This window comes from Herpailurus yagouaroundi, unplaced genomic scaffold, assembly GCF_014898765.1.
Source record: "Herpailurus yagouaroundi ecotype Mexico unplaced genomic scaffold, PumYag 67681, whole genome shotgun sequence".
In the NCBI taxonomy this organism is placed as follows: domain Eukaryota; kingdom Metazoa; phylum Chordata; class Mammalia; order Carnivora; family Felidae; genus Herpailurus; species Herpailurus yagouaroundi.
This window is the reverse complement of record NW_024420481.1, coordinates 843,939-869,950: the sequence shown is the minus strand read 5'-3', so window position 1 is coordinate 869,950 and position 26,012 is coordinate 843,939. Positions and strand designations below refer to the sequence as shown.

The following is a 26,012-nucleotide window of genomic DNA, read 5'->3' as shown; positions in this document are numbered from 1 at the left end:
TCAGCAATGGATCCTAAAACATCTGATGAATCACTTCCTTCCATTCACTGTAAGAACTCTCCATACTTCTTAATCTGATAGTTTGACTTCCACCTCTCTTTATTAAAATGTAAAGCTCAGTGTACATAACCAAGCAAATCAACCCTGCCATTTCTGCACATGTTGGGATTTTAACGGTATCACTTCCCAGGAGGACCAAATGGCATACAGTAGCTTCATTACGATCAGCACAAACACAGCTGGTCTCCTGCACGGTGTAACTCCTCTGATGCTCTGCCGGGCTTAGTTCGGCTCCTGCCATTCCATTTCTTGAAAGGCCATTTTATTTTTTTAAATTTTTTTCTTTAACATTGATTTATTTTTGAGACAGAGAGAGATAGAGCATGAACGGGGGAGGGGCAGAGAGAGAGGGAGACACAGAATCTGAAACAGGCTCCAGGCTCTGAGCAGTCAGCACAGAGCCCAACGCGGGGCTCGAACTCACATACCGCGAGATCGTGACCTGAGCCGAAGTCGGACGCTTAACCGACCGAGCCACCCAGGTGCCCCTTGAAAGGCCATTTTATTGCACTCCGTTGACAAACATACGAGCAAGGCTTCTAATTCTGCAGACTAAACCCCAGCCCCTCTTAAAAGCAACATACGTGAAGACAGAATCACCACGTTTGGGAAAGGAGATGGGAGGCAATATCCAAAACCATAGTTCTTCCTGCAAGCCAAGTAGGCATCTGGGTGGCAGCGGAGTCTGCCAGTGGTCAGTACCCAAGTGGATATTATGACATCTGGGCATCTTGACTTTAGCGCTGTTCAAATAGCTGACACTACTTATTTGAGCCCATTAAATAACCATAAATTTCAATCTTTCTGTTCAGATTAGGATTCTTCATAGAATCGGGTTAAAACTGAATGGAATTTTAGAGATTAGCTAGCTTTGTGGTTCTTAACTGTTTGGGGGGACATAGATCCTTTTACAAATCTGATTTAAGCCATGTGCTCTCCCTCCAGGAAAGAAGTCACAAATACCAAAAGTTAAAGCTGATGTGCTAGTCTACTCGCTTCTTTGGACAAAGAAAACTGTGCTTCAGCAAGGTTAATTGGCCCAAACTGCATGAAGAAATTAGCCCTATGTTTTAAGATGTGAATTACACATAACAACCCTAATTGCTAATAGCCCCTTACATAAGTGTGGGACTAGTACTGTCTGGCATAATATACAATTTTACTTTTATTTTGTTTAAGATTTTATTTTTAAGTAATCTCTACACCCAACGTGGGGCTCGAACTCACAACCCCAAGATCAAGAGTCATACGCTCTACCGACTGAGCCAGCCAGGAGCCCCTAATGTACAGTTTAATACACACATCTTCATATTCTCACAACTAACATACATTAGACATGTGGTAGCTCCATTATATAGATGAGAAACCTCCGATTTAGAGAAATTGCATGAAGTTCCACAAACATCCACTGAAAGTCTACTTCCTGTGTGTCTCCACCTACCAACACTGAACTAGGGGGTACAGATCAAGAGAGGAACTCAAACCAGACCCGGGAGGACCTTTCAGTCCAGTGAAGGGGGCAGACATCCCCCTTGGCCCTCCACCCCCATCCAAAGCACATTATTTCTAGCTTGGTCAGTCCTAGGGCAGAGGAAGAGAGCACAGACTTGGGGGTAGGTGGGACCGAGCGGTATGGCAGGGAAACCTAGCCTAACCAGGTTCAGGAAAGGATTCTGAGGGGTTCAGATGGCTCACTGCAGGTCCCAGAGCTAGAACATAACCAAGCTGGAGCTAGAATCTACGTGTTCTGATTCCCAGGCCAGTGCCTCTCTGTGGGCTGAGCTTCCCAAGGGCCCTGCGGTTAGAAGAGGCTGGAAAATCACTCCTGGGAGCCCGGCTTCAGTCACGTCAGGAATACAACCACCTAGAGCTCTTCAATTTTCAATAAATGCCACTCTCAGTTAGTACATGCTCAATACATGCAAATTTGCTTTAGCACATGAAAATTAATTAGCCATGACTCAACTTAAACATGAGATAATTCAGTATGAAACACTTCCTTCCTACTAGTGACCATATTACTCTACTCACATGTCCTCTCTCTGCACTTCTCAATTTTCTAATCTTGCTTCCTTTGTGTTTTGCTTTGGCCCTAGGTATTTATCTCTTCTCTTTCCTGCTATGCTGGGAAGCAGGACCCCCGAATGGCTTAGTAGAAAAAAAAAAAAAAAGAAACAAAAGTGATTCTCTGAGACACCACACAACTTATTGTAAGTACAAAGAAAGGCACGCTTGAGCTACAGTTTCGCCGTCTGTCTTAAAGATGTGCAGAAACAGAAGAATAAGGGTATGGTGGGCATTGCTAATGGCTACGTGGACTGATACAGAGAAGACTGTTCAGGAAAGCTATATTTTAAATGTTTTTCTGTTTGTCTTTGACTCTCACTGACCTCCCTGGTGCCAGCGGCCCGCTCCACCACGCCAGCCCATCCCCAAATAGGTCCTGAGCATCTTGAAAACAAGAAGAATTATCTCCCTTTTTGAAGTCTCTGGAGCTGTATTTTTAGCCTTGTCCATAATAAGACTTGCAGTGCTCGTGTTTTATTTGAATATTGTTCATTTTTCAGTTGAATGCGATTTTAAGTTTGTTGAATCCTTTAATGTTCTTAAATAATTTATTTTGGGGGCTCCTGGGTGGCTCAGTCAGTTGAGCATCTGACTTTGGCTCAGGTCATTATCTCATGATTCGTGAGTTCGAGCCCCATGTAGGGCTCTGCACTGATAGCGTGGAGCCTGCTTCAGATTCTGTCTCTCTCTGCCCCTCCCCTGCTAGCATGCGCTCTCTCTTGCTCTCTCTCTCTCTCAAGATAAATAAACATTAAAAAACATTTTAAGGATTTTTGGGGCGCCTGGGTGGCGCAGTCGGTTAAGCGTCCGACTTCAGCCAGGTCACGATCTCGCGGTCCGTGAGTTCGAGCCCCGCGTCAGGCTCTGGGCTGATAGCTCAGAGCCTGGGGCCTGTTTCCGATTCTGTGTCTCCCTCTCTCTCTGCCCCTCCCCCGTTCATGCTCTGTCTCTCTCTGTCCCAAAAATAAATAAACGTTGAAAAACAAAAATTTTTAAAAAAAACATTTTAAGGATTTTATTTTTAAGTAATCTCTCCATCCCATGTGGGCTCAAACCCGTGACCCCGAGATCAAGATTACGTGCCCTACTGACTGAGCCGGCCAGGATCCTTTAATTTTTTAATGACCTCTGGAGGACAAAATTTTCTGGGTAATATGTCAGGGTATAATGTAAGCAAAGAAGAGTTTTGATGTGTAAAACTGACTTCCACGTAATTTTTCAGGATCTTACCCGTTACATCAAGTCAGACCTACCTTCCGAGAGCGTAAATAACAGCACTACGCTTAATGATAATAATAAAACAACAACTTACATTTGTACAACAACTAAAGCATTATCTTATTTGGGTTTCACAACAATTTGAGATTTAGGCAAGACTAAGATTATCCCCATTTCACAGATGAAGGAAATGAGGCTCAGACAGGTTAAATGGTTAGCTCAAGGTCACATAGCTTCCATATGACAGAAACGGGACAAGAAATCAAAGGGAAAAGTTTTCACACATGCTTAAACCCCTAGGATGAAAAATATCACAGCTTTCTCACCTTGACTTAAACGTGCTAACAACGGCTTGTGAAAAATGAAAAGCCTTGAAGGAAGGCAGAATAAAAATCTGAGAGACAATCGCTGATCTTTTATCTTCTAGACTTCAAGCCAAATCAAGTTCTTCAAAGAAAACCCAATAAAGCCCAGACATTTTCATCATAACAAAATAAATAATTCAGTCAGGCTTTAGAGGACTCCTGCATTATGATTGGCTATTTGATATATTTGTGACTTAGCCGCCACTAAACTGATTAAAGCTAACCTCATTGATGCAGTTATGTCGACAGAGACTTTGACACTGACAGTTATGAATGGAAAGTGTAAATAACGATAAATAACCTGGAGCTTCCACATTTATTCCTAATGGAGGATTTAGCACTTCCAAAAGTCAAACTCCTGATAGGCTGAAAATTACAGCCTTTGGTCTATCTGGCGCCAAAGAAACTGTTGACATTCATCACCTCTCCTCTCTTTAGGAAGACATCCACGGAGCCTTGGGTCCTTCCAGGCAGACAGGCGAGTTTGATTTAAAAAAAAAAAAAAAAAAAAAAAAAAAACCTCAGACGCTTTGGGCTGCAAGCAGCTATAGAAATTATCTGGCCTAACCTCACATTTTATATATGAGAAAACTAAAGCCCAGAAAAATGAAATTAATTGCGTAAGGTCACCCAGTGAGTCATGATGTAGTCAGAGCTACGGGCCATATCCTCTCACTCACAGTCCAATGCTCTGGTCACTAGACCACACAACGGGGAAAACCTCCACCCGGAACACACAGGCATCCTCTGTCTCTGTATCTCTGTCTCTTTCTCTCTCTTTCTCTTGCCCGCATCTCTCTCACGTGCACACACATTAATTCTGAATTATAGTGGACCGACAGAGATCATTGAAGCCATATTCTCTGTGCTGAATTACTATTGGTCTCCACAGAAATGGATCTGAGGAGGACGCTCAAATATAAAATTATATGCAATTTTTCAAGTTCAAGTCCATCTTGTGATCACAAATTAACGTCCTGTTTGAAGGCACACCTGAAAATAACTAAAGGCAACATGCACACTCTCTGGTTTATCACTAGCACTGCTCTGATGTGTGCAGTGTGAGTTCATTTTTGTTGTAAAATCTACATGTGTGTGTTTGGATACATGCAGAGAACAAGTACAAGGCCTATGTTGACATCTCTGAGTGTTAAGCCTCTGGGTGATGCTTATAGTCTTTTATATTTCCCAGTACTTACTAATTTCGCTTCTGAAATTAACACCTATTATTTGTGTAGTAAAGTGTCAGCAGGATAACAGATAAGGAATAATATTAGAAATGCTATAGGGGTGCCCGGGTGGCTCAGTCGGTTAAGCGTCTGACGTCAGCTCAGGTCATGATCTCATGGTTCATGGGCTCAAGCCCTGTGTCGGGCTCTGTGCTGACAGCTGGGAGCCTGGAGCCTGCTTCAGATTCTGTGTCTCCCTCTCTCTCTGCCCCTCCCCCATTCACTCAAGCGCGCACACGCTCTCTCTCTCTCTCTCTCTCTCAAAAATAGAAACTTTAAAAAAAGAAATGTTATAATAAAATATTCAGACATATTAAACTCTTGGTATTTTTCAGGCTCCAAAATAACTTCACAACATGAACTCATGGTCAACTAAGCTTATAACATAAAACCTGTTCAATTAGAATTTCCCTCCTGGGAGACTGGAAACACTTTGAACCTGATAATCATCCCTTTCCATGTGTATATTTGGCCTGTAGAATAGGCAGGCCAATTTATTAAGTTACTGTGCCCAGATGGACTCTCATTCAAATTCTGGAACAGCTAGCTCAACAAATAGGATGTTTTCCTGGAACATCTTCACTAATCTGAACTGATGAAGGAAAGGATAATGCAAGTTAGTGAAGTGTGATTTACAACTACTTTCCGAGAATAACAAACAGCAGCTAGCATTTATTGAGCACTTGCTATGTACCAGGTGCCATTCTAAGTTAAGTTTTACATGGGTTGCATCATTCTGTTCTCACAATCGTGTATGGTTAGGTAGGTCCTATTATTTATTGTCCCTGTTTTAGAGATGAGGAAATTGAGACTTAGAGAGGTTAAGTGGATTCCTCTAGGTTATAAGATTCAAGCTCAAATCAATTTATTCCACAATCTTTTTTTTTTTTTTTTGAGAGAGAGAGAGAGAGAGAGAGAGAGAGAGAGACAGCGCACACATGCGTGAGCAGTGGGAGGGGCAAAGGAAGAGGGAGAGAGAGAATCTTAAGTAGTCTCCACACTCAGTGCTGAGCCCGATGCAGGGCTCAATCCCACAACCCTGGGATCATGACCTGAGCCAAAATCAAGAGCTGGACACTCAACCCACTGAGCCACCCAGGCGCCCCTGGAATCTATTCTCTTAAACACGACACTATCTTTTATTATTTTTCCATACCTGAACTAATTCAAACTTGCTGCTAATGAAGCGTTTCCAAGTAGAGGTTCTATCAGGCTTGCTTTAATAAGCAAAGCTCATTGTAATTAGCTAATTAATGGGCTTGCTCAAGTCCTTCAAGCAAGTTAAACATGGCTTCCTGCAAATCTTACATACACTATTAATTTGTTTATCAGATTCTTTCTTCATAAATGGGATGAAAGTAAACTTCAGTCCAAGTCAAATTATCACAATATTCAAATTAACACAGCCAGCGTTAATGAGAGTTCACTCTAGATCGTTAATTTTTACAAAATATTTACCTCCTGCCTTGAGTTCACTTCTGCCATTTCAGCATTTATTACCTACATATCTAATGTACAAACATATGTTTGCACTATTACAGTTTTCCCATAAAGGGCTTCAAAATAAGAAGAAAAAGGCCAACTATGGTCCTGCTTAATTGTGAGACATTTCTAGCATAGTCTCTGAGGAACTGGGCTTTAATTATTTGTTAAAAGCCTAGTCTGATGCCAAGCAAATAAACAATAGAAGAAAATGCTCAAGTTGGCATACGTAATAAACACTTCTATCGAATGTTCTTAAACAGTGCTCTCTCTTGTTTTTTTTCTTTTAAAGTAAGCTCTACTAGGGGCACCTGGGTGGCTCAATTGGGTAAGTGTCCAACTTTGGCTCAGGTAATGATCTCACAGTTCATGAGTTCAAGCCCCACCTCGGGCTCTGTGCAGACAGCTCAGAGCCTGGAGCCTGCTTCAGATTCTGTGTCTCCCTCTCTCTCTCTGCCCCTCCCCCCAACTCGCACTACAGCTCTCTCGGTCTCTCTCAAAAATAAATAAAAACATTAAAAAAATATTTTAGTGGATGGAACTAGACGGTATTATGCTAAGTGAAATTAGTCAGAGAAAGACAAAAATATCATATGACTTCACTCATATGAGGACTTTAAGACATAGAACAGATGAACATAAGGGAAAGGAAGCAAAAATAATATAAAAACAGGGAGGGGGACAAAGCATGAGACTCATAAATATGGAGAACAAACAGAGGGTCGCTGGAAGGGTTGTGGGAGGGGGGATGGGCTGAATGGGTAAGGGACATAAAGAATCTACTCCTGAAATCTTTGTTGCACTATAAGCTAACTAACTTGGATGTAAATTAAATAAGTAAAAATATTTTTTTTAGTATTTTAAAAAGGCGCCTGGGTGGCGCAGTTGGTTGATCATCCGACTCTTGGTTTCGGCTCAGGTCATGATCTCAGGTGAGCTTGAGCCCCATATAGGGCTCTGCCCTGATGGCGCGGAGCCTGCTTGGGATTCTTGTCTCTCCTTCTCTCTTCCCCGACCCCTGCTTGTGTGCACTCTCTCTCTCTCAAAAATAAATAAATAAACTTTAAAAAAAAGATTTAAAAAAAGTGTTTAAATAAAGTAAGCTCTACTACACCCAACACGGGGCTTGAACTCACGACCTTGAGATAAGAGTCTCACATTCTACCGACTGAGCCAGTCAGGCGCCCCAGGCCTCCCTCTTTCTTAAGCAAAGGTTGATGTTCCAAAATTTCGGTACTTGAATTAGTGATGGTCCACCCCACTCCCCAGAACAAATAATCATCATTAGACTGCTTTGGTTTATCCAGCCTCAATGTCCCGTGTACTTCATATAGCTAAAGTCCCTGACCGGTTACTGGCTCCTTATTTTGATTCATTCAGGTCACAGTCCAACCCTCCCATGCCTCCATTCCCACAATAGAGAAAATAACAATAGTGCCACCAACTTTCAACTTGGAAAATGCGTGGAAATCCAATCACTGCATGCAAAGTCCTTTGAAATCCCTTGAGGAAAATGGCAGTGTATACAAACCATAACTTATTATATCTCGAAAATATTGAACATTTCTACTACTATCTACCTATGTATAGGAGGGTATGGGTGTACACCAGGAATTAGAGTTTAAGGGTCCTGGTTCAGCGTTTACCCTAAATGGATTTCATCAGCAAGGAAGTCACAAACCCACATGTTCCTCTAATACTTTAGTGCCCACATGTTAACTAGGCCAAGAAAGAGAGGCCCTGTGTGGTATGGCTAACTACTTAGGGGAATAATTTCACCATACAACTATAGCAAATTTATTTTGGTTCCAGATATCACTTTCCCCATTAACTCGGGAGACCAAAGGAGCATAACTGCTTTCCTTTCATCCCTGTCAAACTCAGCAAGTTTCTCAGGAAGCAAATACTATTTAAATCATTTTCATAATTCAAAAATGCCTGTAACACAAGTCCAGGGTCTAATTATGCCACTTAAATTTGTTGAAGATGTTTGGGTTTTTCTTTTTTTAATTTCAATAACGAAAGAGCCCAAGGGTTTAAAGCCCTAATAATCTAATAAACTTTGCTAAGTGAACATTGTAACAGATACGCCTGGATGGGATTTTGTAAATACCAGACAATTTCCCCTGATCTTTATCAGGGAAAAGAAGTCTAAATCTTTGGCAGGAAGAAATTAAATGTAGTGCAAAATAATAACATCTGGCCAGATTGTGTTTGTCAGAGCAGCAGCCCCTTTAGATGTCAGGCTGAAAAGTACTAAAATGAACTCTGAAGGGGGTGTGTGTGTGTGTGTGTGTGTGTGTGTGTGTGTGTGTGTGAGATTCTTTATGAGACAATAGGAAAGGTTGCCACACTGCCCCAGAATACTCAAGGTACAGTTAACCCATCCTAGTGTGTCCCTACAGAGAACTCTTTCACATCAGTGGAATTTGAAGCCTTCTGCCAAATAAAATTGGGGGCCCATTCTTGGGGTATTTTGTTTATTTCTCCATTACTGTACAGATTCCAACAGCACTTTCTATTTTTCAAACTCTCTATGATCATGATAATTTTTATGGGTTGTTAAGGCTTGTTTTTATCTTCTCACTCCAAGGAGGACAGCGTGGTTCAATGAAAAGAGCAATGACTTGGAAGTTAGAAACTTAATGCTGCCACGTCCTAGTTATGTGGCCTAAGGCAAATTGCTTAATGACTCTCAACTCCAGTTTCCATATCTTGTGAAACAGAATCATACGTAGCCAAATCATTACTGTTATCAAGAATAATCAAACCTAGCACAAAGTAGACTTTCAGTAAACAAACCTTCCTTCTCCTTCATGGAAGTGACCCAGATGAGTTCAGATGCCTAACCTCACCAACTTTCCAGAGTCGCCTGACCCTCAAGAGGGCTTACATTTTGAGAGCGGACATTTTCTTCCCCTCCCATCAAAACAAAAGCAAAACCCCTCCAGGTTACATTTGAAATAATATGTGCATCATTTAAGCATCTTCTCTTACTACAAGACATCTCAACCATCTGGCGGAGATTGCCAGAAAGAACATACTTTGTTTTTCTACTAATGATTACTTTGATGCATGAGATACTTTGTTTTTCTTGCCTCTCTGATTTTGTTTTTTTTAATCTGGCATTTGCAGAGGGAGAATTATGGTCATCTTACAGTTAAAAAAAAAAAAAGGTTCTCCCAATAAACATCTCTTTCCACAATGTTTACCATAAAACTATGCTAAACCACTGATTTATCTGATAGACCAGTGTCTCTGTTTCAAATATTAATTGCTAGGAAGAGTGCTGTGTTTTTCCAGTCCCCAGGGTATAGGAGTGTGGACAGAAGGCTTTTGGGTTTTCATCCACCTGCTTCTCTGTTGGACAGGAACAGATACTTGGGCCTCACTTAATGGGCTTCATTAGCTACCCTTCAAGGGTGGGGGCGTGTGGGAGTAAACGCACATACTACATCAAAGACTAATTCCAGAGCCCATTTGCCCAGCTGGGAAGGTGGGATGGATGCCCAGAATCCATGCTCCGGGCAGAGACTGGTGGCAGGCAACATTTCACCACCCCCCAAGCACCTTTCCAACTACCAGGGCATAGACTCCAATGTACTTCTAGATCAAGACTACTTTCTATTACGTGACCAGAAAGGTCTTAGATCCAGGGGAAGGAAAAGCAGTGCTATTTTCAGTACAGTAAACATGAACTTATTCAGATTAATGGTCAATGTCACGAGATAGCTGAATAACAACAATAATCCTTTAAACTTTCAAGGAATTTTCATATACATTACCTCTTTTGATCATTAAAAGCTCTGGCGGGTTGGCAGGTCAGGTGTTATCTTGCACATACAAAAACAAACTCAGATCCTTTAAATTACTTACCAATTTTCACCCAGCTAATGTCAGACCAGGAGATAGAACACATCTTTGATTCATGCCAAGGCTGTTACCAGTCAGTAAAGAATCAAAGAATATATTAAAAACCAAAGGAAGACATTGATAGATTTGACTGAAGGCACTTTTCAACCTCCATAAAAAATGGAAAATGGAAAATCAAATAAACAAATCAGCAAATGGAATTTCTAACATATAAAACGGGTTAGCATCCTGAATATACAAAGAGCTCATACAGATCAATGAGAAAAGGGCATCCCAAAAGGAAACAGTGAATTGCTAAATTTTTTAATGATAAAAGAATATTAATAAAATCACAAAATAAAAAGCACATATGACCATCGAATCTCCCCAGGAACCAAAGAGTACTATTTTTCACCGAAAGCGGGGTTACCGTAAAATGGCAAATTGGTCAGAAAAATAGACATTCGTATATTGCTAGTGAGTGTGAAAACAGATACAGCTTTATGGAAGTCACATAGGCAATAAACGTGAGAAACCTTAAAAACCACATAGCCTCTGACCCAGCAATTCCAGTGCCAGGAATTTAGCCTGAGGAAATAATTAAGGATGTACATAAATATTCAGTTACATGAACATTATTTATCTCGCTACGGTGTGCTGAAAGGAAACTAAACAACAGAGGTTGGATTAATAACATATACGACAGTCACAAGACTAAGTACTATGTTGCCTCTAAATACTATATTTTGATTGCACTATAGAAATACATTATTGACATGGAAAGAAGGCTGTATCACATGCAAAAGCAATAGAATCCATTTTTGAAAAATACGTACACACACCTATATGTGTATAATACTGAACCAAGATATGCAAGATTATATACCAAAATGTTAATGGCAGTGATCCTGTGGGAGCTAAAGTGTAGGTCATTTTATTTTCCACATTTTTGGGGTTTCTGCGTGTGTTTTTTTTTTTCATTTTCTCTGATAAACGTGTAGAGTCGTCCAACTTCTTATCCGTGGGGATACATTTCAAGACCCCATGTGGATGCCTGAAACGTTGACAGGACTGAACAAACCCACTACAGATTTATGTTTTTTTCCTATACGTACATACCTATGATAAAGATTCATTTATAAATTAGGCACAGGAAGCGATGAACAACAATAACTAATAACAAAACAGAATTACAACAATATACTGTAATAAAAGTTATGTGAAGGTGGTCTCTCTCTCAAAACCCTTTATTGTCCTGTACTCACCCTTCTTCCTGGGATGAGGTGAGAAGATAAAATGCCTACATGGTTAAGATGAGGTGAGGTCAATTACGTAGGCACTGTGACACAGTGTTAGGCTACTCCTGACCTTCTGATGCAGCATCTGAGGATCATCTGATCCCAGACTACACTTTACCCCAGGCAATTGAAACTGTGGGAAGCAAGACAGCAGATTGAGGAGGGGGAGGGCCTACTACAGTACTTATTTCTGTAGTAAAAACTTATTTAAAAAAAAAAAAAAAAAAGAATGTCCTGAAAGAAAATTTGCTCTGTTACTTTTAAGTGCTCACAGTAATCAGGAATGACACGTAAGAGCGTATCTGGAGAAGCTGACAGGTGTCACAATTCTCATGATTCTTGGTCAGCAGGTATAAATCCATGGCACTGAGCCTTGTTCATAGCGCTCTGTGAAGAGCCGGGGTCGGGCTGGAAGAAAAGACAACCAGGAGGCCGGGGAGTGGTAAGGCCATAAGCAGAAGCAGGGGCTCAGGTATACGTAAGACGTTCCATCTCAAAATGGGCAAGCATCAACCTATCAGCTTCACTTTTTAGATCTTATATCTGAGTAGATTTTAAAGCCTAAAGACAAATGCTGCAGGCAACAGGTTGTATGTTTTTCTATTTGGTCATCGTGGTACTTGTTGCAGAGGAAGTGGAAGAGTTTGGAAATCTGTTTCTATTAATTGTACTAGTTTTAATTATGTGTGCGTCCGTGTGAGTGCACGGACGTGCGTGCGTATGTGTGTTTTCACACCTTTACCATCTAACATCTCACCCGGGGACACAGCAGTGAGATAGAATACACATAAGCCCTGCCCTGAGTCATTCTCCAGAAAAGGAGACGTTAACCAAATATCCATGCATGTACCACTACAAACTTGGTAAGTGTCCGAAAGAAAAAACACAGGATCCCACGAGAGGGAATACAGTGGCACCTGCTCCAATCCAACGATGACATTCCAGTGAATCAGGTCCAGTACTAATGCCAAAGAACTTCAACCCAGGGAGGGAAGCATCATAAACATCCTGGTTTCCTTTCATCATTTTTGTGCTCCTTCTTCTCCTAATGCAACCCAATGAAATCAGAGTCTGCCATTGCTAGTTAGATCTCGAGGCTACGTTAACTCATTCAGACCACTAGGGGACCATTTAGAAACTGCATACTATTTAGTCTTACATACACACACACACACACACACACACACGGAGAGAAAAAGGAAGAAAACATAAAAATGTTACAAGCGGGTTTTCTTCTGAGTGATAGGATTAAGGAGTGGGTATCCTAGAACATTTTTACATTGATTACAAATATATTGAAACATAGAAAAGCACTTTTTAAAAAGCATATGGGCCAGATATGTGATAGTCAATACTGCAAAGCAAAGATACTATATACTTCATCTAGGATTATGCTTACAAACGTGCAACAGGGAATAACGAAAACGATGGCTACCACGCATGTGATTCCTACAGATTCCTCAGCATAGGGCTGAGCTCTTCACAGCCCTCATCTGATTCAACCCAGTTTACAATGAATGGCTCGGGGAGAAGTGCCTTGCTCTTGGTCACAAAGGGCGGCCATGGCAGAGCCGGGACTTAGACTCCACTCTGCCCGAAGCCAGAGCACATGTCTGGCACACCATGCCCCCTCTGCATGTGTCCTCAGCATTTGCCCTTTCAAGAGAGAAGGCTGAGATGCTATAGGGCCAGCCAGGGAGGCCAGAAAGGCTGGCATCTAGTAGGCAATTAATAGTGTTCAAATTTTAATTTAATTTAGAAGAAGATGTGCACTGATTTACCTGACTCCCTCACCTGCCCTTCTCTTTGATCAAGAGCCATGCCTGTCTGGGGAATTCATACAAGCAATATCCTCCAAGAACCTCTACCCTCTAGTTGGAATTAATCTTCTTCAACCTCACACTCCCCCTACAGAGGCAGGTCTCCTGTGAAGCTAACGAAGTCTAAGCTGCAGGGTCCCACACTTGCAAGCCTCCTCCGGCAGGAGCCGTGGGCATTTCGTAGTTTTAATTTGGTCCTCTTTTCCTTACAGAGGGCCCCCAGATTGTATAAGCTTTGGACCCCACAAACCTGAACCTACCCTCACTCCCCCTAGAAAACTGCGAAGACATTTCTTACAGCATTGCCCTTAGGGCGCCTTGTACCCCGGTTACTCATGTATAAAAGTCTTGGTTTCTAGAATTTGAAGGTAAGCACGAAGTCGTTTTTATCTTCGAATCCCCCCCCACACACACAGTGCCTGCCTCCAGACATGCTAGGTACTTGCCCAGCAAATGGTTTTTAATGAAATGCAACAGAATTCCCTTGCAAGAAAGAAAGCTAGAACTGGGGAGGTTGCCCATTGACCGGGAAACAAAATTCATAGAGATGATGTGTAACGTATGGTGATTAAGGGCCTAGGCCAGGGTTCAGTTCCTGTCTCTAAACCCAGGCTTCCTGGAGGTCAAATGAGGCTAATAACAGTATTCACCTCCGAGAGTTGTTGTGAGGTTTCAAGGAGATGATACAAACAGAACACTTTGGAACAGGAGACTTTCCGCTCATCTCTCACTGACTTAGTGCGGGCTCAGAGAGGAGGTCTGATTCTCGGCCCAAGCCCTGGACTTTCTCCTCTCCACACCCATCCCGCTTGTCCTATCTACCCCTACCCAGATTCATTCAAACCCAGCCCAAATGACCCCAGAGCCCACCCTCTTAATCATTACAGTCCGTAGCTGGACCGGGAAGCAAAGGAGGAGTCCAAAGGCAGGAAACCCAGTCCTGCCTTTGCTGGTAGTCTAGGCGTGAGCTGATGGAACGGGAAACTCAAATCAGACACAGGGCCAGCAGGCATCAGTATACACTCAAGGAAACCACTGAGACCCAGAGAGGGCAGAGGGGAAGGGGGTGGAGGGAAAAGATGTGAGGGAACATGAAGGAAGAAACAAGACCCTTTGACTGACTGCAAGACGGGATGGGGAAAAAGAAGGAGTGCCAGCCCCTCGAAGCCTCTCACAGACGACAGAAGGGAAGGTGTTTTTAATTTCTGTGTTACCACTTCCAGCTTAAAGGAAAATCGTTTCTACCTCCACTCTACTGACAGGAGAATTCAAATCTCTCAAACATATGCTTCATTACTCTGATATCAGGTACTGCAACTCAGTGAGACAGAAAGAGGAGGAGGAACATATGTTTTCAGAAGGTAAACAAATCCCAGCGGGGGAGGGGTGGGGAGTAATCACTTGAGGCAAAAGTGGTATTTTTCCTGGAAGCTTCTAGAGGGCAGGGACAATGTCCTCTAATTTGCTTTGTTGGGCCCACTAGTGAGAAGGTGGGCAGGAGCATGGCAGCTAGAGGGGGTGAGTTCAGAGCCCTATTGAATCAAGGGGACCGGGGGGGGGGGGGGGGGTAAAGAGTTAATCTGCATAATCTCCTCACCTCACGTTGGCCCTAGAACAGTCTCTGGCCGCACACAGAGTCATTTTCCTAAACTCTTTTTATTAAACAGTTTTCAGCCTAATGACTGACTTTTCTAAATCAATAGAGGGCACAGTAAAGGTTTACAACTCCCCCAGCCTCTGGCTCCGTGAAAGCCACAGAATTTTGAAACTGAATAGAATCCAAAAGTTCTTAGTTTAAAACCAAAATGACTTTAAACGCCCAGTTTCCAATTGTTTTTCCAATAGCACTAATAAAGAATCACATCTTTTTTAAAGTTTGTAACCAAAATATCTCTTTGAGTCAGTGCCATAAAAGGACATTAATTAAAGCCAGCATCTTCTGGGCCCTGATGAGAAATTCAGCCTTTTATAATGGGATTACTAGAGCTTTGCCTTACAGATGAGTGCTTTGATTAATAATTTACATTTTTGAGGATCTATAACCTCACTCACGGTCATGGTTTGCGTTCCTAAAATTCTTCTATTCAGTTTAATGTTATTACAGTTAGCCCTGGCAAATGAATTACGTTCTGATTAGACATCAGTGTAATTATTCTCTCCCATGGGTCATTTTCAACCAAGAAAGGGTTGTGACAGAATGGCCGGTGGCCCGAGTCGGGGACTCGGTGGGGCTCGGCCCGGCACAGAGCGGGAGCACGAGCAGAAGAACTGTCAGCCTAGTCAAGGGGAAACACTGCGAAATGGAGAAAAATGGCTCGGTGCTCCCTTAAAGCCCCCCACAACATTATAAAAACTAAATTAACAAATGATTGAATCTCAAAAACATGTTTATCAACATCCAAGCAATTATTTAGTCACATATGAACTGTGAAAGAAAAAAGCTTTGCTTGAATAATGTCCCTAAACAGTTATTTCAAGCAGAAGTGACTGGAGAAATTGCTCTGAGTTGATGGAAAAGGGTGTTCTAACCAAGGTCAATTTTATTTAGTGGGAGTGGGAGAGACAGGGATCTGACAGAAAGAAAAAAAAAAGTGTAAGAACTGCCAGGAGCAGATGGAAATGGAAAACACGGGAGTAGAGAGAGAAACAGCAGCACAGAAACACTGTCGCCAACCCCCCCCCCCCGCCCGGGGGGGGACAGCGTTTTCATCTCCCCTCTAGAAAGCAGGTACCAGAAAGTCCTCCAACACTGGGTGAAGATCTGGGAAGACGGCCTGGGAAAAGTACTTATGGCCTGAACACCACAAACCCTTCCTGATCCAGCCGCTTGTTTGTGTGTAAAATACAGCAGATAGGGGCCAGAAGAGAAGAGGCTTCGGGAAGCTGACAAAAAGGACTGCTCCCGGCAGTTCTGCCATTTCAAACAGCACAGCTTCACATCTAAGAATGCACAGAATAGACCCCTTTTTCAAAGGCTACTTTACCTAAGGGCTCCCTCACCTGTGCGCTAAAGCTGTAAGGTGGCCAAAATAGGTGAGTGACATGATGACCTCCAGCTTTATCTAGGCTAACGTCTGGAACGGTGATGCACCATTCATCTGCCATCACCTGGGATAGAGCAGTCCACTTAAGTGAGCTGGCGAGATAATAATGCACGTATACGCTGCTTTACGGTTTTCAAGGTACTTTCACATACATTGCGTCGCCCCTATGAGGTGAAGCAGGATTGTAATTATGATCCCCCATCTTGCAGGTAAGAAAACTGAGGCTAAGAGACTCGAAATAACCACCTAAGGGCATGAAGCTTCCAAAAACAGAATTAGAATGTAGATGTCTGGACTCCAAGCCCAGTGCTCCTTCCATTGCCTTTCAGCCCCTCGATATATTTTTTTAGCCACTTAAAATGGAAAATGTGGAGGGGAAAAAAAAAACAGGGAAAATAATTTGATCTTTATTGATTCGCAATGGACATCAGTCGTCGGGCCTACTATAACACAGGGGCTACCGAGGCAGGTAGGATAGACCCCTCTCCTGAATGCCCTCCGGACTGCCACGTTCAGTGAGCTCGTGAGCCTACTTTTATGTCTTCCACCCTTACTGTCACTCGTAACTTCTTCCTGCTCGTATGTACCTCCCTCTGGCAATCTTCTATAACCCTTGCATTTAACTGCTTATCTACCACTGGCTAGAAAGCTAGAAAATCAAGCTTGTAAAGACCACGCATCAACAGTAGTGGGCACTGAACGGTGACCCGAGGAGCTTTCAGCTACCTAGACAGGAGATCCATGGTGTTTTAGGAACACACAGATGTTTTCTGCTTGACCACGATTTCTACCCTCTGGTGAAGCCCGTTCAAGTTGTGGGTTAGGCAACTTCCAGAAAAGCTGAAGAGTCTGGTCTCACTCAAAGTCAGTGGCACCTTGGGGAAGACTGGAATCATCCAACATACAGAAAACACCCAGGCATATACCCCCAAGTACTTCCTGATAGCACGCATTGGAAGGTTATAAGGAAATCTGCCAAGAAAACCAAACTCCAGGCTTGAAGGTGTAGCCATGGTGGAGATAGGATGAAAAATTCAGAATTCTATCCTGGTGTTCTTCCCAAGGACCACAAATCCTACAACTTCTTGTTGTTGTTGTTTTAAGTTTATTTATTTGTTTTGAGAGAGGGGGAGGGTCCAAGTGGGGCAGGAGCAGAAAGAGAGGAAGAAAGAGAGAATCCCAAGCAGGCTCTGTACTGCCAGCACAGAACCCGACGCGGGGCTTGATCCCACGAACCGTGAGATCGTGACCTGAGCCGATATCAAGAGTCAGACACTTAACGGACTGAGCCACCCTGGCGCCCCACCCCCCCACAACTTCTTAATTTTGTTTCATGTCAAGCATACTAAGAACAAGTTTCCTCATCTGTAAAATGGAGATTACAGTAGGGACCCCAGAGGGCCGCGGGGAAAATTGCATGAGAGGATTATGTCAAAGTAAGCATCATATAGGAGACACTTAATAAATTGCCACTATTATTATTATCGTCGTAATTATTATTAGGTAAGGGAGAACAAAGAGAGAAAAGAAAATCTTTTAGTGGAGTTTTTCAAAAAGAATTAATTAAGCAGAAACAAAAAACGATTCTGCTGCCCCATTTTACTAAGCACATCCAAGTAAATTAAATTTAGGAAACGAGGCAATGCAAAGATTGAAAATAAAGAACAACTTTTTTTTTAACGCTTCAATCATTATCAAAACAACATTAGCAAGAGAGCACTCCAACCACTGTAGCAAAGGGCCCCAGGCTCATTTATGAGGGCAAAGGCTTCTTGCAAACGAAGACATAAAATCCACATCAAGGCAGTAAGGATCGCTCGTGGAACTGTGCACATATTTGCACAAAGTGCTCACAGCTTTAATACCCCCAATGTGGACTAGCGAAGGAATCCTAAAGAGATTGTGGATCTAGGCCAGTATCAAGATGAGTTTTCTTCAACTTCATATGGTGGAGAAAATAGCTTGCGTCAAATTTCATATGAGTGAAGTATTAGAGCAATGATCTGGTCTGCCGGAATCTTGGGGACAGAGTACATTTTAAGGAAAAAACAACTGTGCCCTCCCCTTTTAAATTAATTAGAATAGTAAGTAATTGTAAGGAAAAACAGGCCGCTCTCTTCTTCTTAGCAATCCATAATGCATCATCTTGCGGCAGTCCCTGATTTTAGTCTTGTGCTTCCCAATGTCTCTTATAGAAAGAATTTGGGGGTAATGTTTCTAGAAACATGGCATCATTGCCTTGAGGTCTGGCACCATGGTTTCTTTTTTATCATGGGGTTTATGTTCTCTAAATGTGAAACAGGGAAAGAAGAAGAGAAGAGAATGAAACAAGATAAAAAATTGAAATAACGTGTGTGTGTGTGTCTGTGTGTGTGTGTGTGTGTGTGTCAGAGACAGAGAAAGAATACAACTAGTAGGTGCTGCCCCCACTTTCCACTTTCCAGCCTCTGTTCACATGACTAGTGTTCATCCTCCATGCTAAGCCAATCAAAATCGGGTCAGAACTTCCTTTCTTCCTAGTCTTGTGCTGCTCCAGGGCTAGAAAACACAATATGTAAAATGCAGGACTGGACGGAGATAGGGAAGCTGACACCCAAGGCCCTCAGACGGACAGCCACTTCCGCCAGCTAATGGTTGTATGATAACATCTGTTGACCTGGTTATCCTGAGAATGAAACAAATCATACTCTGTTCTGAGAAGCACCTTGACACCCCAAAGAGGAAGATTCAGCTCTCTGTTTCAACCCAATTCTCATGTCCCATCACTTCTTATCACCCCACTTTCAGCTGGCAGATCAGCTCCAAAACCAATCTAAGAAGTACATGAATGGTACATGTATTTTTAAAATCTGTTTAAATTATTCATTCTTTCGCCAAATTGTTAGTCTCAACAAACTCTTCACAAGAGTCTGACTGCATGAATAAGTTAACAAATACCTCACGCTTATATACTGTACTTCATATAATCAACCCGACATCCCCTGAGGCTTTGACCCTAGAAACTATTATGAATGTATGCTTTATTAGCTAATTTGAATAATTTTCTTAGCTAATTCTAAAAACTTCCTTGTAATACACAAAATAAGCTATAATCAACCCACCTTACAATTCAGAGGTTAATCCTTATCCAGGCACCATAAATCTAACACTTTGGAATGTCAAGTAGTCAGAAGTGTTATTTTTTAAAAATTTTTTAATGTTTATTCATTTTTGCGAGAGACAGAGAGAGACAGACAGACAGCATGAGTACAAGGGGGGCAGAGAGAGAAGGAGACACAGGATCCGATGCAGGCTCCAGGCTCTGAGCTGTCAGCACAGGGCCCGACATGGGGCTCAAACTCACGGACTGTGAGATCATGACCTGAGCTGAAGTTGGACGCTTAACCGACTGAGCCACCCAGGCACCCCAGAAGTGTTATTTTTCTATCTGACCCCGATTCCCTGTAGAGCAAGAAAAAGGCACTGATTCCATGTGCCTAAGGAAAGATAGAGGAAAGCTCTAATATCTGTGAGTAATTTCCCCTCCCAGGAGGCAGCATACTGAGGTGCTTAAAAGTATGGACTGTAAGAGCCAGGTCGCCTAGGTTCAAATCCTGCTTTCACCATTTATTAGTTGTGTGTCCTTGGGCAAGTTACTTAACCATGATGTGCCTTGGGTTTTTACCCATTAAATGGGAATGCTGATAGTGATACTTACTTCATAGGGTTATTGTGAAGACTGAATGAGTTAATACACATAACGCACTTACAAGAGTACCTCGAATGTGCTGCTAAGTGCTTAGTATCTCTATGCCCACCGTTGTCACCATCGTCCCTAGCTGCGTCTTTGAATCAATGGCAGTACTCTCCATCCTGCCGTGACAGTCCTACAAGTTAGCCAGGAGAACTGGGATTCCTGACCTGTTCTGGCGATGCCACATCAGCTTCCTTTACAGCCACACGCAAGTGTAGCGAGAACTGAGACTCACAAAGAAAGAAAAGGTAACCATTCACACACATGAGAAAACGTATGGCCTTCAAACCAAGCTCCCCATCTCTATGGAAATGGCCCCAGTGGTCAGAAGGAGTTCAGGCATGTTCCACAAATATCTAAGCCCCTCCTGAAGAAAACTGGTACTCAAGTAAACTTTTTTTGTTTTGTGTTTTAACCAAGTCTTAAGTGCTCTTAGAGAGAAGATCTCATTTACTCTTTCTGTGGAGACTTACAGCCTTTGCATACAGGTAAACAGAATGTCCTTGGACAATGATTTTTTAGAATACCTGCCTTCCCAAAGAGTGAAACGCAGCTTCTCTAAAAACTGTGGTTTTCCTTAAACAGAATCTCTCACTGGGAGGTTCTTATATCGAGCATTAATGCTGGAATGGTGATTTACAAATTACACTTAGCATTTGAAAGCCCAGCGCCCAAAGAATGATGCCATTGAGCAGCACATCTAAGACGATCCCCAGAACTCACCTTGGAAAACCGCAGCATTCTGAATAATTAAGAACTTGAGCTCCATACTTGCAGACTGAAGCAGCTGTTCGATGTTCAAGCGTGCCGTTAGTTGGTATTTTTCTTCCATCTTTCTTGAGCAGCATGTTGGGCCCTTGGGGAGACATACTTGCAGATCTGATCCTGAAACAAACAAGTTTTTCATGTTTCAGTAAGCAGAATGTCAGACATACACGTGCACACGTGCGTGGCAAAGAAGGCCAAAGAATGCATTTGTTTTAAATACAGGAAAATCTTGATTTTTCAAAATTAGTGTTTATCTTAACTGATCCCTGCTTTCTCCTCATTATCCTTATGACTGAGTCTTTTTGAATAACCGTTAGAATTAATTGCCTAGGTTTGACTCATAAATTCTGCATAAACTAATTTACAGCACCAAGTATACGTCATTGAACACCGATATTTAATTTGTCCGTTAAAAGATTAATCTTCACCCCTACAATTTATTTTTCTTGATTATAATTTATGAATGAGAGCACAACCAAGAAGCAATTTTCAAAATTCCAGTTATGATTTCCTAATGAAATGTATGTCTGCCAACCCAATGTTGCTTTTGGGGATAAATGATTAAAACATCAATATCCTATCAAAGCTTTACTGTTGTTGTTTTAACTGAAGGTCTGGGGTAAGATTCAGAGACTAAATATCCAGAGGATGATATTCACATTCAGACAATCATCAAACTCCCCTACAACTACAACATTCTCGCTCTGTTCAAATGCTGACCTCTGAAATCCTGAGCTACTTCATTTATGATGAACAATGCTTTTTTTATTTTTGCAGCTCCATAAAAATTTGCCAAATGAATCATCTCCTCGCTTATTCTAAAATGAGGGAATTGGAACCTCTTCTTAGTCCTCGTCCAACGTGATCTTTCGCGGCTTCCCTCACAGTTGACCAATATCTCCTTCTTGAAACGTTATCCTCCTACATTGTTTTAGTGAACCTATCCACCCCCGCCCACCCCACCCCCCCCCCCCAACAGGCACCTACTGCTATGGCCACTCTTATCTGTCTTTTCCTGCCTCCTCTTCTTCTGCCTGTCACTTTAATGTCACTGACCCTTCTCCTCTTTCTACGTCTCCCCCACACATGATCTCATCTATACCCATGTGACTGCTGAACTCCCTAACCCAGCCCTCACCGTTCTCCTGAGTTCCAAAACCCCACTGAACCTTGTGTATCCCATACATACACACACACACACACACACACACACAGTGAAGTTGTGGTAAGTACTACAGACAAAACAGAATTAAGCAAGGGAAAACAAACAGTGGTATATACATACAGTGGAATACTACCGAGCCATAAAAAGGAATAAACTACGGATATGTGCTACCGCATGGGTGAACCCCAGCAACATTATGCCAAGTGATAGAAGCCACATCAAAAAATTACATACTCTGGGGCGCCTGGGTGGCACAGTCGGTTAAGCGTCCGACTTCAGCCAGGTCACGATCTCGCAGTCCGTGAGTTCGAGCCCCGCGTCGGGCTCTGGGCTGATGGCTCAGAGCCTGGAGCCTGTTTCCGATTCTGTGTCTCCCTCTCTCTCTGCCCCTCCCCGGTTCATGCTCTGTCTCTCTCTGTCCCAAAAGTAAATAAACGTTGAAAAAAAAAAATTAAAAAAAAAAAATTACATACTCTATGCTTCCATTTATACAAAAGTCTACAAAATGCAAATTAATCTATAGTGACACAAACCAGTTCAGTGGCTGTTGGGGAAGGGATAGAGGGCAGGGACAGGGCAGGAGTGAGGAAATTTGGGGGAGTGATGGATACATTCATAATTCTGATTGCAGTGATTATTGCATGGCTACGTACATGTGTCGAAATTATGCCCTTAAAATGTGTGTGGTTTGTTGTATGTCAATTATACCTCAATAAAGCTGTTAATTTTTTTTAATGTTTAAAAACCAAAGTAAGGGAGATAGGGAAGGTGGCAGATGCAGGGACAATTCTATTTATATAGGGTAGTTAGGGAAGGCTTCTTTCGTAAGGTAACATTTGAGGAGACGTGAAGGAAACAAGGGAGGGTCCCCTGATTTTATATACTCCACCAATACTAGCAAATATTAGGGCTCGATGAATATTAAATCCAATCTCCTTCCTCTTCCGCAACTCCCACTGTACTCCAACTCTCCCTTCCATCAGCGTTTGTGGAGATCCTTCTGTGGTGGCCACGAAAATGTGCATCTCAGATCCCCTACTGCATGGAGTGTAACTGACAAATGGTCCCAACTGCCACACTCTGAATTCACCACCATGTTGTACCCCGGCAGTAATCCCTAGGGGCCGCTCCCAGCCGATGACTGAGCACAACAAAGATGCTAAGCCCTGTGAGACACAGCACTCTGCTGACAGGGGTTTGGGCTCGAGGACTCCCCACTGACCTTGACAAAACTTTCTTAAAACTGCACTGCAGCTGGGGCACCTGGGTGCTTCAGTCGGTTAAGCGTCTGACTCTTGATTTCGACTCAGGTCATGATCTCACGGTTCATGAGCTCGAGCCCCCACATCAGGCTCTGTGCTGACAGAGTGGAGCCTGTTTGGGATTCTGTCTCCCTCTCTCTCTGCCCCTCGCCTGCTTGCTCCCTACCCCTCTCTCTCAAAAATAAATAAACATTTGAAACAAATCTTTAAAAAAAAAAAAAACTGTGCTGCAATCAAAGATTCTTCCCACTCTCCCTTCCTTCTATCCCTCCTTCCTCAGCTGGGTCGGCCCCGCACCACAGTCCAAGGGCTCTTCCAGCATCCTTCAGCATCCTGCTCAATTTCCTTCACAAGCGTTTTCCCCAAGAAATCCCTTCTACATCTCCTGCCCTACTGGCATCTGCTTCTCAGAGGACTCAATCTAACTCATCTTCTATGTGCCAAGCACCGTGCTACATGGAAGAGGTACCGCTTTGAACAAGAGAGACATGGTCCTTACCCCAAAGAGCTTACTATCTAAAGGGATCAGCAGAGATATATACCGAATGCATAGGGACTGAGTGCAATATAGCAACATAGTTAGCCAGGATGACCAAACTTGTATATGGGACAGAGGGAAGCCTCCCTCAACATCCTGTAAGGACCCTGGCAAAGTAAGGTTCCATAAGAAACATCCAATCTTAATGAAGTAAGGCTAAAACGCATACACAGAAACATTTAAGGCAGCTTTGCAACAACTGAGGTTTTAAAAAACGGAGTGGGGGGGTGGTATGCAGTAAGAGACAAGTTAGTCCTCAGTGACCAGAAAATTTATTTTTATTACATCGTATTTCCCTAGGAATTCCAGTTAATCATGACCTTAATGTATGTGTCCAAGTTTTATTTTCTTAATTTAGGAATGAAATTCATCAAGTTTTGTCTCACATGACATCACTGTTGGGAGTCCAGGTATTGACTCCAAGCTCTCCCCTTCCCCTTCGTCAAGGGAGCTGCTGACAAAGGTAGTAAATGGAGAGCACAGATAATACATATCACCAAACCGAATCCCGCACTGCAATTTATAGCACTGGATGGAAAGGTGATATTTAATGTGTCAAAATACAATTTGGGGTCTGGAGACACAGAGTTCAGATTTATCTCCTATAAATGTCAATCTCATATACAAGCCTTAAGCTGATTTTAAATACGATCTAAGCTTAAAGGCTTTATGATTGTCTTCTGAAAAAGAAAACAGAGCTAGTTCTAGCTCACTGTATTCTTTCTACATGAGGTTACAAAACATAAGGCTATTCTAGGAGTAGAAATTGATGCAGTTTACTGGACCACGAAGGGAAAGAGTCCCCTTCGGGAAGAGTGTTAGCTAAACTAGATTTAAGCAAGGTTGGTTTGGGACACACATATAGATGGGAAAATCCTGTGTAGCAAGTATTTTCCATAAACCAAGTTCCTGTCCACTTATCAGTGCTTTATTTGCTTCCTTGGTAAACTGATGCCTAAGTCATATGTGTTTAAAATATCTGATTTGTGGGGCGCCTGGGTGGCGCAGTCGGTTAAGCGTCCGACTTCAGCCAGGTCACGATCTCGCGGTCCGTGAGTTCGAGCCCCGCGTCGGGCTCTGGGCTGATGGCTCAGAGCCTGGAGCCTGTTTCAGATTCTGTGTCTCCCTCTCTCCCTGCCCCTCCCCCGTTCATGCTCTGTCTCTCTCTGTCCCAAAAATAAATAAACGTTGAAAAAAAAATTTTTTAAATATCTGATTTGATGGCGCACCTGGGTGGCTCTGTCAGTTAAGCACCTGACTCGTGATTTCAGCTCAGGTCATGATCTCATGGTCATTGGGATCAAGCCCCCCGTCAAGGCTCCACACTGTCAGCACCTGTGATTCTCTCTCTCTCCCCACCCCCCCCCACTCTCTGCCCCTCCCTTCTTCCCTCTCCCCCTCTCTCTCTCACAAAATAAATAAATAAACTTTAAAAAAAATAAAATATCTGGGGCACCTGGGTGGCTCAGTCAGTCGAGCATCCAACTTCAGCTCAGGTCATGATCTCACGGCTCGTGAGTTCGAGCCCCGTGTTGGGCTCTGTGCCGACAGCTCGGAGCCTGGAGCCTGCTTCGGATTCTGTGTCTCCCTCTCTCTCTGCCCCTAACCCACTCGCACTCTGTCTCTGTCTCTCTCAAAAATAAATAAACATTTAAAAAATAAATAAATAAAAATAAAATATCTGTATTTGAATACATTCATAAAATTAAAGGTCATACATAAACTCCTTTGTGTTTCTGAATGTCCACTGGTGATGACTTCCAGTTTTCAGGAGCAGCAGTGTTTATTTGGCAGGGCAGCTGTTAACACTGCTCCTACTTCCACCAGCTCTAGCTGGTTAGTGGGAATCATAAAATAACGAGGCTCAAATTTTTCCTCTGTGAAACGCTGTGAGCTGCTTAGATCTTAGAAGGTAACAAATTACCACTTGGTGTACCTACCGAAACCCAGGACCGCCTCTCTGAATTACCACGACACCAGTTTTGTTTGCCTTTGCCATGTGATCATTCATAAAGTAACGCAGAGCTTGAATACTGTATCCCTTGCCTGGGTTGGTCAAGTCTTAACATTGTAAAAACTCCCACTACCTCAAGAATTAGTTGAGCAGAAAA

General features: G+C 42.6%; 1 protein-coding gene across 2 annotated transcripts in view; it reads right to left on the bottom strand.

Annotated features, from left to right (window-relative positions):
* GPC3 (glypican 3) overlaps positions 1 to 21,090 on the bottom strand; it is a 391,248-nt gene extending 370,158 nt beyond the window's left edge. For both annotated transcript variants that reach the window (XM_040468088.1, XM_040468089.1), the window contains exon 1: positions 20,892 to 21,090. In XM_040468088.1, the coding sequence (XP_040324022.1) occupies positions 20,892 to 21,075 (184 nt within the window). In that variant the 5' untranslated portion in view covers positions 21,076 to 21,090. The remainder of the gene's footprint in view (positions 1 to 20,891) is intronic.
* Between the last annotated feature and the right edge of the window lie 4,922 nt (positions 21,091 to 26,012).